General features: G+C 47.6%; 1 protein-coding gene and 1 non-coding gene across 2 annotated transcripts in view; one reads left to right on the top strand and one right to left on the bottom strand.

Annotated features, from left to right (window-relative positions):
* Positions 1-13,937, bottom strand: part of LOC135507248 (LIM and calponin homology domains-containing protein 1-like) — a 114,150-nt gene that overhangs the window by 4,749 nt on the left and 95,464 nt on the right. The window contains exons 18-21 of the mRNA XM_064926844.1: positions 8,428-8,520; positions 7,722-7,821; positions 2,775-2,850; positions 2,540-2,611 (exon numbers count right to left, since the gene is read on the bottom strand). Of these exons, the coding sequence (XP_064782916.1) occupies positions 2,540-2,611; positions 2,775-2,850; positions 7,722-7,821; positions 8,428-8,520 (341 nt within the window). The remainder of the gene's footprint in view (positions 1-2,539; positions 2,612-2,774; positions 2,851-7,721; positions 7,822-8,427; positions 8,521-13,937) is intronic.
* trnap-ugg (transfer RNA proline (anticodon UGG)) lies at positions 12,311-12,380 on the top strand. Its single transcript has one exon. It is a non-coding gene; the product is annotated as a tRNA-Pro (tRNA).

Genomic DNA, 13,937 nt, shown 5'->3' on the forward strand with positions numbered 1-13,937 from the left:
CTACAGTCTACTAGTCAACATACAGTATATATATAAACAACTGTTAAACAGAACAAAACATCTCATACAACCTATACCATAACATACAGGCTACAGGCTACATACAGGCTACAGTCTACAGGCTACTAGTCAACATACAGGCTACAGGCTACAGTCTACAGGCTACTAGTCAACATACAGTCTACAGGCTACAGGCTACTAGTCAACATACAGGCTACAGTCTACTAGTCAACATACAGTATATATATAAACAACTGTTAAACAGAACAAAACATCTCATACAACCTATACCATAACATACAGGCTACAGGCTACATACAGGCTACAGGCTACTAGTCAACATACAGTCTACAGGCTACATACAGGCTACAGTCTACTAGTCAACATACAGTATATATATAAACAACTGTTAAAACAGAACAAAACATCTCATACAACCTATACCATAACATACAGGCTACATACAGGCTACAGTCTACAGGCTACTAGTCAACATACAGTCTACAGGCTACTAGTCAACATACAGGCTACAGTCTACTAGTCAACATACAGGCTACAGGCTACTAGTCAACATACAGGCTACAGTCTACTAGTCAACATACAGGCTACAGGCTACATACAGGCTACAGTCTACAGGCTACTAGTCAACATACAGTCTACAGGCTACAGGCTACTAGTCAACATACAGGCTACAGTCTACTAGTCAACATACAGGCTACAGGCTACTAGTCAACATACAGGCTACAGTCTACAGGCTACTAGTCAACATACAGGCTACTAGTCAACATATAGGCTACAGTCTACAGGCTACTAGTCAACATACAGGCTACAGGCTACTAGTCAACATACAGGCTACAGGCTACTAGTCAACATACAGGCTACAGGCTACTAGTCAACATACAGGCTACAGTCTACAGGCTACTAGTCAACATACAGGCTACAGGCTACAGGCTACAGTGTACAGTCTACAGGCTACAGTCTACAGTGTACAGGCTACAGTCTACCGTCTACAGGCTACAGTCTACTAGTCAACATACAGGCTACAGGCTACAGTGTACAGTCTACAGGCTACAGTCTACTAGTCAACATACAGCGTAACAGAGCTAAAACAAGGCTCTTTTTAATGACAGGAACACAGGCTACAGGTTACAGTGTAAAGGCTACAGTCTACAGTCTACAGTCTACAGTCTATAGGTTACAGTCTACAGTCTACAGTCTACAGGCTACAGGCTACAGTCTACAGGCTACAGTCTACAGTCTACAGTCTACAGGCTACAGTCTACAGGCTACAGTCTACAGTCTACAGGTTACAGGCTACAGGCTACAGTCTACAGGTTACAGGCTACAGTCTACAGGCTACAGTCTACAGTCTACAGGCTACAGTCTACAGTCTACAGTCTACAGGCTACAGGTTACAGTCTACAGTCTACAGTCTACAGTCTATAGGTTACAGTCTACAGTCTACAGTCTACAGGCTACAGTCTACAGGCTACAGTCTACAGTCTACAGTCTACAGTCTACAGTCTACAGGTTACAGGCTACAGTCTACAGGTTACAGGCTACAGTCTACAGGCTACAGTCTACAGTCTACAGGCTACAGTCTACAGTCTACAGTCTACAGGCTACAGGTTACAGGTTACAGTCTACAGTCTACAGTCTACAGGCTACAGGTTACAGTCTACAGGTTACAGTCTACAGTCTACAGTCTACAGTCTACAGGCTACAGGTTACAGTCTACAGTCTACAGGCTACAGGTTACAGGTTACAGGTTACAGTCTACAGGTTACAGTCTACAGTCTACAGTCTACAGGTTACAGTCTACAGGTTACAGGCTACAGGTTACAGGCTACAGGTTACAGTCTACAGGTTACAGGCTACAGGTTACAGTCTACAGTCTACAGTCTACAGGTTACAGGCTACAGGCTACAGTCTACAGGTTACAGGCTACAGGTTACAGGTTACAGTCTACAGTCTACAGGCTACAGGTTACAGGTTACAGTCTACACGTTACAGTCTACAGTCTACAGGTTACAGTCTACAGGTTACAGGCTACAGGTTACAGGCTACAGGTTACAGGTTACAGGCTACAGGTTACAGTCTACAGTCTACAGTCTACAGGTTACAGTCTACAGGTTACAGGCTACAGGTTACAGGCTACAGTCTACAGGCTACAGGTTACAGGCTACAGGTTACAGTCTACAGGTTACAGTCTACAGGCTACTAGTCAACATACAGGCTACAGTCTACAGGCTACAGGCTACAGTGTACAGTCTACAGTCTACAGGCTACAGTCTACAGTCTATAGGCTTTTATCCATCACGTTAAATGCTCGCGGAGAAAGAGGATGTTGCTCATTCAACAAGGCGTGCGAACGTGTCAACGCGCGTAGGAACGTCCTAAGAAGAAAAGTTGTCCATTGACAGTCCATGTTAATTCCAGACGGTTTGTTTAAGCGCTCAGTTACGCGTTTGGTGACACGGTGAGACGGATCAGTAACTAGGTTCATTTAGTCCCCATGTCCCCCCTCATGAGTGTGTACCTGCTGGGGGAGGGCGGTTGAGGTGATGATGGGGATGATGAAGGTGGATGTGGGCCCTCATACGATCCTGACCTGGTGGCCAACACACACACACACCCTGATTACAGAAGAGCTACGTATCACACACACACACACACTGATTACAGAAGAGCTACGTATCACACACACACACACACACACACACACACACACACACACACACACACTGACTACAGCAGAGCTATGTATCACACACCTCTTGACGGCGCAGGACTGGTTGCGGTCCAGAGACGTCTCCTGACCCCTGGATGACTCACAGTCCCATGATGCATCTGTCACAACACAACACTAGTTACCATGGTTATAGTACTAACCCTGACTTTCCTTCCTTCCTGTGTGTGTGTATGGGCACCTCTGTGTGTGTGTGTGTGTGTGTGTGTGTGTGTGTGTGTGTGTGTGTGTGTGTGTGTGTGTGTGTGTGTGTGTGTGTGTGTGTGTGTGTGTGTATGGGCACCTCTGTGTGTGTGACTGTGTGTGTGTGTGGGCACCTCTGTGTGTGTGACTGTGTGACTGTGTGTGTGCTAACCAGTTTTGGGGAAGATAATCTGAAAATATAGTTCACCAAGCTACCAATTACTGAACACTGGTAACAGCTACACTAAAGCTTAAGAAAAACATAGTTTACTGAACTAAAGTTACTGAGAAAAATAGCTCACTACTTCCAAACTACTACTAAAAAATATAATATCTAAATATGAAATGTCAGACTTCAAACTGGAAGACCAGACCCCTCTGTCGTCAGATGTTAACAGAATGTGTAATTATGCTTCTAAACACAGCAAGTGAGAATCAGGTCTGATGAGGAAAAGAAAGGACATTCTTCTCTACGACACCGCTACATGGTAAAACAGTAGAGTAGTTCCAGTAGGTAGCTACACCGCTACATGGTAAAACAGTAGAGTAGTTCCAGTAGTTAGCTACACCGCTACATGGTAAAACAGTAGAGTAGTTCCAGTAGTTAGCTACACCGCTACATGGTAAAACAGTAGTGTAGTTCCAGTAGTTAGCTACATGGTAAAACAGTAGAGTAGTTCCAGTAGTTAGCTACACCGCTACATGGTAAAACAGTAGAGTAGTTCCAGTAGTTAGCTACACCGCTACATGGTAAAACAGTAGTGTAGTTCCAGTAGTTAGCTACACCGCTACATGGTAAAACAGTAGTGTAGTTCCAGTAGTTAGCTACATGGTAAAACAGTAGAGTAGTTCCAGTAGTTAGCTACACCGCTACATGGTAAAACAGTAGAGTAGTTCCAGTAGTTAGCTACACCGCTACATGGTAAAACAGTAGAGTAGTTCCAGTAGTTAGCTACACCGCTACATGGTAAAACAGTAGAGTAGTTCCAGTAGTTAGCTACACCGCTACATGGTAAAACAGTAGAGTAGTTCCAGTAGTTAGCTACATGGTAAAACAGTAGAGTAGTTCCAGTAGTTAGCTACACCGCTGCATGGTAAAACAGTAGAGTAGTTCCAGTAGTTAGCTACACCGCTACATGGTAAAACAGTAGAGTAGTTCCAGTAGTTAGCTACACCGCTACATGGTAAAACAGTAGAGTAGTTCCAGTAGTTAGCTACACCGCTACATGGTAAAACAGTAGTGTGTAGTTCCAGTAGTTAGCTACACCGCTACATGGTAAAACAGTAGAGTAGTTCCAGTAGTTAGCTACACCGCTACATGGTAAAACAGTAGTGTAGTTCCAGTAGTTAGCTACACCGCTACATGGTAAAACAGTAGAGTAGTTCCAGTAGTTAGCTACACCGCTACATGGTAAAACAGTAGAGTAGTTCCAGTAGTTAGCTACACCGCTACATGGTAAAACAGTAGAGTAGTTCCAGTAGTTAGCTACATGGTAAAACAGTAGAGTAGTTCCAGTAGTTAGCTACATGGTAAAACAGTAGAGTAGTTCCAGTAGTTAGCTACATGGTAAAACAGTAGAGTAGTTCCAGTAGTTAGCTACACCGCTACATGGTAAAACAGTAGAGTAGTTCCAGTAGTTAGCTACACCGCTACATGGTAAAACAGTAGAGTAGTTCCAGTAGTTAGCTACACCGCTACATGGTAAAACAGTAGAGTAGTTCCAGTAGTTAGCTACATGGTAAAACAGTAGAGTAGTTCCAGTAGTTAGCTACACCGCTACATGGTAAAACAGTAGAGTAGTTCCAGTAGTTAGCTACACCGCTACATGGTAAAACAGTAGAGTAGTTCCAGTTGTTAGCTACACCGCTACATGGTAACACAGTAGAGTAGTTCCAGTAGTTAGCTACACCGCTACATGGTAAAACAGTAGAGTAGTTCCAGTAGTTAGCTACACCGCTACATGGTAAAACAGTATTGTGTAGTTCCAGTAGTTAGCTACACCGCTACATGGTAAAACAGTAGAGTAGTTCCAGTAGTTAGCTACATGGTAAAACAGTAGAGTAGTTCCAGTAGTTAGCTACATGGTAAAACAGTAGAGTAGTTCCAGTAGTTAGCTACATGGTAAAACAGTAGAGTAGTTCCAGTAGTTAGCTACACCGCTACATGGTAAAACAGTAGAGTAGTTCCAGTAGTTAGCTACACCGCTACATGGTAAAACAGTAGAGTAGTTCCAGTTGTTAGCTACACCGCTACATGGTAACACAGTAGAGTAGTTCCAGTAGTTAGCTACACCGCTACATGGTAACACAGTAGAGTAGTTCCAGTAGTTAGCTACACCGCTACATGGTAAAACAGTAGAGTAGTTCCAGTAGTTAGCTACATGGTAAAACAGTAGAGTAGTTCCAGTAGTTAGCTACATCGCTACATGGTAAAACAGTAGAGTAGTTCCAGTAGTTAGCTACACCGCTACATGGTAAAACAGTAGAGTAGTTCCAGTAGTTAGCTACATGGTAAAACAGTAGAGTAGTTCCAGTAGTTAGCTACATGGTAAAACAGTAGAGTAGTTCCAGTTGTTAGCTACACCGCTACATGGTAAAACAGTAGAGTAGTTCCAGTAGGTAGCTACACGGCTACATGGTAAAACAGTAGAGTAGTTCCAGTAGTTAGCTACACCGCTACATGGTAAAACAGTAGAGTAGTTCCAGTAGTTAGCTACACCGCTACATGGTAAAACAGTAGAGTAGTTCCAGTAGTTAGCTACACCGCTACATGGTAAAACAGTAGTGTAGTTCCAGTAGTTAGCTACATGGTAAAACAGTAGAGTAGTTCCAGTAGGTAGCTACACCGCTACATGGTAAAACAGTAGAGTAGTTCCAGTAGTTAGCTACACCGCTACATGGTAAAACAGTAGAGTAGTTCCAGTAGTTAGCTACACCGCTACATGGTAAAACAGTAGAGTAGTTCCAGTAGTTAGCTACACCGCTACATGGTAAAACAGTAGAGTAGTTCCAGTAGTTAGCTACACCGCTACATGGTAAAACAGTAGAGTAGTTCCAGTAGTTAGCTACACCGCTACATGGTAAAACAGTAGAGTAGTTCCAGTAGTTAGCTACATAGTAAAACAGTAGAGTAGTTCCAGTTGTTAGCTACACCGCTACATGGTAAAACAGTAGAGTAGTTCCAGTAGTTAGCTACACCGCTACATGGTAAAACAGTAGAGTAGTTCCAGTAGTTAGCTACACCGCTACATGGTAAAACAGTGGTGTGTAGTTCCAGTAGTTAGCTACACCGCTACATGGTAAAACAGTAGTGTAGTTCCAGTAGTTAGCTACATGGTAAAACAGTAGAGTAGTTCCAGTAGTTAGCTACACCGCTACATGGTAAAACAGTAGAGTAGTTCCAGTAGTTAGCTACATGGTAAAACAGTAGAGTAGTTCCAGTAGTTAGCTACATGGTAAAACAGTAGAGTAGTTCCAGTTGTTAGCTACACTGCTACATGGTAAAACAGTAGAGTAGTTCCAGTAGGTAGCTACACGGCTACATGGTAAAACAGTAGAGTTGTTCCAGTAGTTAGCTACACCGCTACATGGTAAAACAGTAGAGTAGTTCCAGTAGTTAGCTACACCGCTACATGGTAAAACAGTAGAGTAGTTCCAGTAGTTAGCTACACCGCTACATGGTAACACAGTAGAGTAGTTCCAGTAGTTAGCTACACCGCTACATGGTAAAACAGTAGAGTAGTTCCAGTAGTTAGCTACACCGCTACATGGTAAAACAGTAGAGTAGTTCCAGTAGTTAGCTACACCGCTACATGGTAAAACAGAGTAGTTCCAGTAGTTAGCTACACCGCTACATGGTAAAACAGTAGAGTAGTTCCAGTAGTTAGCTACACCGCTACATGGTAAAACAGTAGAGTAGTTCCAGTAGTTAGCTACACCGCTACATGGTAAAACAGTAGAGTAGTTCCAGTAGTTAGCTACACCGCTACATGGTAAAACAGTAGAGTAGTTCCAGTAGTTAGCTACACCGCTACATGGTAAAACAGTAGAGTAGTTCCAGTAGTTAGCTACACCGCTACATGGTAACACAGTAGAGTAGTTCCAGTAGTTAGCTACACCGCTACATGGTAAAACAGTAGAGTAGTTCCAGTAGTTAGCTACACCGCTACATGGTAAAACAGTAGAGTAGTTCCAGTAGTTAGCTACACCGCTACATGGTAAAACAGTAGAGTAGTTCCAGTAGTTAGCTACACCGCTACATGGTAAAACAGTAGAGTAGTTCCAGTAGGTAGCTACACCGCTACATGGTAAAACAGTAGAGTAGTTCCAGTAGTTAGCTACACCGCTACATGGTAAAACAGTGGTGTGTAGTTCCGGTAGTTAGCTACACCGCTACATGGTAAAACAGTAGTGTAGTTCCAGTAGTTAGCTACATGGTAAAACAGTAGAGTAGTTCCAGTAGTTAGCTACACCGCTACATGGTAAAACAGTAGTGTGTAGTTCCGGTAGTTAGCTACACCGCTACATGGTAAAACAGTAGAGTGTAGTTCCAGTAGTTAGCTACACCACTACATGGTAAAACAGTGGTGTGTAGTTCCGGTAGTTAGCTACACCACTACATGGTAAAACAGTGAACTAACACCAAGCTACTGTAAAATGTCGTTAAACAACTAGTTGAACTACACGTAGTTCACTACTCCCCAACACTGGTGCTAACCCTATATAAATTGTATTTGGGATAAGGCAGGCTGATCCTGGCCGTTCTGATGAGAGATTGCTTCTGTCTTACAGATCTGTTGTGCCGGAACGATCACTTCTGTCTGAACAGCGAGCTCTGTGGGAGGTGGATGAGAAAGGGCCGTTGCCGTCTCCTCCAGGATCTTCTTCTCCTGAAAACAGGAGGAGATGCACATGATGATAATTACTGATAATAGAGGACTCATTACAGGGCTAATGCTAAAGGCTAATGTGTGTGTCAGGGCTAATGCTAAAGGCTAATGTGTGTCAGGGCTAATGCTAAAGGCTAATGTGTGTGTCAGGGCTAATGCTAAAGGCTAATGTGTGTGTCGGGGCTAACGCTAAAGGCTAATGTGTGTGTCAGGGCTAATGCTAAAGGCTAATGTGTGTCAGGGCTAACGCTAAAGGCTAATGTGTGTGTCAGGGCTAATGCTAAAGGCTAATGTGTGTCAGGGCTAATGCTAAAGGCTAATGTGTGTGTCAGGGCTAATGCTAAAGGCTAATGTGTGTCAGGGCTAATGCTAAAGGCTAATGTGTGTCAGGGCTAATGCTAAAGGCTAATGTGTGTGTCGGGGCTAACGCTAAAGGCTAATGTGTGTGTCGGGGCTAACGCTAAAGGCTAATGTGTGTGTCGGGGCTAACGCTAAAGGCTAATATGTGTGTCAGGGCTAAAGGCTAAAGGCTAATGTGTGTCAGGGCTAATGCTAAAGGCTAATGTGTGTGTAAGGACTAATGCTAAAGGCTAATGTGTTTGCTACCTCTTCATTGTGTCTTCGTTCTTCCTCATCCACCTCTCTCTGCGCTCTCTCCCACTCCCCTTTCAGTTTCTCCTGCTCCCTGTGGTACTGCTCCTGCAGACACACACACCACATACACACACGCAAGCACGTCACTCACACACAAACACACATGTCACAAATCACACACATGAATGTGAAAACGACATCAGGGTGATGATAACAGTGACGCTTCCTCCACTGTCCCTGTCCCTGTCCCATACCTGGCTGTAACTATCCTCCTCCACTGTCCCTGTCCCATACCTGGCTGTAACTATCCTCCTCCACTGTCCCTGTCCCTGTCCCATACCTGGTTGTAACTATCCTCCTCCACTGTCCCTGTCCCTGTCCCATACCTGGCTGTAACTATCCTCCTCCACTGTCCCTGTCCCATACCTGGCTGTAACTATCCTCCTCCACTGTCCCTGTCCCATACCTGGCTGTAACTATCCTCCTCCACTGTCCCTGTCCCATACCTGGCTGTAACTATCCTCCTCCACTGTCCCTGTCCCTGTCCCATACCTGGTTGTAACTATCCTCCTCCACTGTCCCTGTCCCTGTCCCATACCTGGCTGTAACTATCCTCCTCCACTGTCCCTGTCCCATACCTGGCTTTAACTATCCTCCTCCACTGTCCCTGTCCCTGTCCCATACCTGGCTGTAACTATCCTCTCCACTGTCCCTGTCCCATACCTGGCTTTAACTATCCTCCTCCACTGTCCCTGTCCCTGTCCCATACCTGGCTGTAACTATCCTCCTCCACTGTCCCTGTCCCATACCTGGCTTTAACTATCCTCCTCCACTGTCCCTGTCCCATACCTGGCTGTAACTATCCTCCTCCACTGTCCCTGTCCCATACCTGGCTTTAACTATCCTCCTCCACTGTCCCTGTCCCATACCTGGCTGTAACTATCCTCCTCCACTGTCCCTGTCCCATACCTGGCTGTAACTATCCTCCTCCACTGTCCCTGTCCCATACCTGGCTGTAACTATCCTCCTCCACCCTCCCTGTCCCATACCTGGCTTTAACTATCCTCCTCCACTGTCCCTGTCCCATACCTGGCTGTAACTATCCTCCTCCACTGTCCCTGTCCCTGTCCCATACCTGGCTGTAACTATCCTCCTCCACTGTCCCTGTCCCATACCTGGCTTTAACTATCCTCCTCCACTGTCCCTGTCCCTGTCCCATACCTGGCTGTAACTATCCTCCTCCACTGTCCCTGTCCCATACCTGGCTGTAACTATCCTCCTCCACTGTCCCTGTCCCATACCTGGCTGTAACTATCCTCCTCCACTGTCCCTGTCCCATACCTGGCTGTAACTATCCTCCTCCACTGTCCCTGTCCCTGTCCCATACCTGGCTGTAACTATCCTCCTCCACTGTCCCTGTCCCATACCTGGCTTTAACTATCCTCCTCCACTGTCCCTGTCCCTGTCCCATACCTGGCTTTAACTATCCTCCTCCACTGTCCCTGTCCCTGTCCCATACCTGGCTGTAACTATCCTCCTCCACTGTCCCTGTCCCATACCTGGCTGTAACTATCCTCCTCCACTGTCCCTGTCCCTGTCCCATACCTGGCTGTAACTATCCTCCTCCACTGTCCCTGTCCCTGTCCCATACCTGGTTGTAACTATCCTCCTCCACTGTCCCTGTCCCTGTCCCATACCTGGCTGTAACTATCCTCCTCCACTGTCCCTGTCCCATACCTGGCTTTAACTATCCTCCTCCACTGTCCCTGTCCCATACCTGGCTTTAACTATCCTCCTCCACTGTCCCTGTCCCTGTCCCATACCTGGCTTTAACTATCCTCCTCCACTGTCCCTGTCCCTGTCCCATACCTGGCTGTAACTATCCTCCTCCACTGTCCCTGTCCCATACCTGGCTGTAACTATCCTCCTCCACTGTCCCTGTCCCTGTCCCATACCTGGCTGTAACTATCCTCCTCCACTGTCCCTGTCCCTGTCCCATACCTGGTTGTAACTATCCTCCTCCACTGTCCCTGTCCCTGTCCCATACCTGGCTGTAACTATCCTCCTCCACTGTCCCTGTCCCATACCTGGCTGTAACTATCCTCCTCCACTGTCCCTGTCCCATACCTGGCTGTAACTATCCTCCTCCACTGTCCCTGTCCCTGTCCCATACCTGGCTGTAACTATCCTCCTCCACTGTCCCTGTCCCATACCTGGCTTTAACTATCCTCCTCCACTGTCCCTGTCCCTGTCCCATACCTGGCTGTAACTATCCTCTCCACTGTCCCTGTCCCATACCTGGCTTTAACTATCCTCCTCCACTGTCCCTGTCCCTGTCCCATACCTGGCTGTAACTATCCTCCTCCACTGTCCCTGTCCCATACCTGGCTTTAACTATCCTCCTCCACTGTCCCTGTCCCTGTCCCATACCTGGCTGTAACTATCCTCCTCCACTGTCCCTGTCCCTGTCCCATACCTGGCTGTAACTATCCTCCTCCACTGTCCCTGTCCCATACCTGGCTGTAACTATCCTCCTCTACTGTCCCTGTCCCTGTCCCATACCTGGCTGTAACTATCCTCCTCCACTGTCCCTGTCCCTGTCCCATACCTGGCTGTAACTATCCTCCTCCACTGTCCCTGTCCCTGTCCCATACCTGGTTGTAACTATCCTCCTCCACTGTCCCTGTCCCATACCTGGCTGTAACTATCCTCCTCCACTGTCCCTGTCCCATACCTGGCTGTAACTATCCTCCTCCACTGTCCCTGTCCCTGTCCCATACCTGGTTGTAACTATCCTCCTCCACTGTCCCTGTCCCATACCTGGCTGTAACTATCCTCCTCCACTGTCCCTGTCCCATACCTGGTTGTAACTATCCTCCTCCACTGTCCCTGTCCCATACCTGGCTTTAACTATCCTCCTCCACTGTCCCTGTCCCATACCTGGCTGTAACTATCCTCCTCCACTGTCCCTGTCCCATACCTGGCTTTAACTATCCTCCTCCACTGTCCCTGTCCCATACCTGGCTGTAACTATCCTCCTCCACTGTCCCTGTCCCATACCTGGCTGTAACTATCCTCCTCCACTGTCCCTGTCCCATACCTGGCTTTAACTATCCTCCTCCACTGTCCCTGTCCCATACCTGGCTGTAACTATCCTCCTCCACTGTCCCTGTCCCATACCTGGCTGTAACTATCCTCCTCCACTGTCCCTGTCCCATACCTGGCTGTAACTATCCTCCTCCACTGTCCCTGTCCCTGTCCCATACCTGGCTGTAACTATCCTCCTCCACTGTCCCTGTCCCATACCTGGCTGTAACTATCCTCCTCCACTGTCCCTGTCCCATACCTGGCTGTAACTATCCTCCTCCACTGTCCCTGTCCCATACCTGGCTGTAACTATCCTCCTCCACTGTCCCATACCTGGCTGTAACTATCCTCCTCCACTGTCCCTGTCCCATACCTGGCTGTAACTATCCTCCTCCACTGTCCCTGTCCCATACCTGGCTGTAACTATCCTCCTCCACTGTCCCTGTCCCTGTCCCATACCTGGCTGTAACTATCCTCCTCCACTGTCCCTGTCCCATACCTGGCTTTAACTATCCTCCTCCACTGTCCCTGTCCCATACCTGGCTGTAACTATCCTCCTCCACTGTCCCTGTCCCATACCTGGCTGTAACTATCCTCCTCCACTGTCCCATACCTGGTTGTAACTATCCTCCTCCACTGTCCCTGTCCCTGTCCCATACCTGGCTGTAACTATTCTCCTCCACTGTCCCTGTCCCTGTCCCATACCTGGCTGTAACTATCCTCCTCCACTGTCCCTGTCCCATACCTGGCTGTAACTATCCTCCTCCACTGTCACTGTCCCTGTCCCATACCTGGCTGTAACTATCCTGTGTGGCTCAGTCGGTAGAGCATGGCGCTTGGAACGCCAAGCGTCGTGGGTTCGATTCCCGCTGGGACCACCCATATGTAAAAGTAGTGGCCCCAGCCGACTTGTAAGTCGCTTTGGACAAAAGCGTCTGCTAAATGGGATATATATATATATATATATACCTGGCTGTAACTATCCTCCTCCACTGTCCCTGTCCCTGTCCCATACCTGGCTGTAACTATCCTCCTCCACTGTCCCTGTCCCATACCTGGCTTTAACTATCCTCCTCCACTGTCCCTGTCCCATACCTGGCTGTAACTATCCTCCTCCACTGTCCCTGTCCCTGTCCCATACCTGGCTGTAACTATCCTCCTCCACTGTCCCTGTCCCTGTCCCATACCTGGCTGTAACTATCCTCCTCCACTGTCCCTGTCCCATACCTGGCTGTAACTATCCTCCTCCACTGTCCCTGTCCCTGTCCCATACCTGGCTGTAACTATCCTCCTCCACTGTCCCTGTCCCATACCTGGCTGTAACTATCCTCCTCCACTGTCCCTGTCCCTGTCCCATACCTGGTTGTAACTATCCTCCTCCACTGTCCCTGTCCCATACCTGGCTGTAACTATCCTCCTCCACTGTCCCTGTCCCTGTCCCATACCTGGTTGTAACTATCCTCCTCCACTGTCCCTGTCCCATACCTGGCTGTAACTATCCTCCTCCACTGTCCCTGTCCCATACCTGGTTGTAACTATCCTCCTCCACTGTCCCTGTCCCATACCTGGCTGTAACTATCCTCCTCCACTGTCCCTGTCCCTGTCCCATACCTGGTTGTAACTATCCTCCTCCACTGTCCCTGTCCCATACCTGGCTGTAACTATCCTCCTCCACTGTCCCTGTCCCTGTCCCATACCTGGCTGTAACTATCCTCCTCCACTGTCCCTGTCCCTGTCCCATACCTGGCTGTAACTATCCTCCTCCACTGTCCCTGTCCCATACCTGGCTGTAACTATCCTCCTCCACTGTCCCTGTCCCATACCTGGCTGTAACTATCCTCCTCCACTGTCCCTGTCCCATACCTGGCTGTAACTATCCTCCTCCACTGTCCCATACCTGGCTGTAACTATCCTCCTCCACTGTCCCATACCTGGCTGTAACTATCCTCCTCCACTGTCCCTGTCCCTGTCCCATACCTGGCTGTAACTATCCTCCTCCACTGTCCCTGTCCCTGTCCCATACCTGGCTGTAACTATCCTCCTCCACTGTCTCCACTCCCTGTTATCTCCTCTCCTGTTATCACCTCTCCTGTAGTCTCCTCTCACACACCTGTAGGAATCTCTCCTGTTATCTCCTCTCCTGTTATCACCTCTCCTGTAGTCTCCTCTCACACACCTGTAGGAATCTCTCCTGTTATCTCCTCTCCTGTTATCTCCTCTCCTGTTATCACCTCTCCTGTTATCTCCTCTCCTGTTATCTCCTCTCCTGTTATCTCCTCTCCTGTTATCTCCTCTCCTGTTATCTCCTCTCCTGTTATCTCCTCTCCTGTTATCTCCTCTCCTGTTATCACCTCTCCTGTAGTCTCCTCTCCTGTTATCTCCTCTCCTGTTATCTCCTCTCCTGTTATCTCCTCTCCTGTTATCTCCTCTCCTGT

Source organism: Oncorhynchus masou, chromosome 20 (genome assembly GCF_036934945.1).
Source record: "Oncorhynchus masou masou isolate Uvic2021 chromosome 20, UVic_Omas_1.1, whole genome shotgun sequence".
NCBI classification, from domain to species: domain Eukaryota; kingdom Metazoa; phylum Chordata; class Actinopteri; order Salmoniformes; family Salmonidae; genus Oncorhynchus; species Oncorhynchus masou.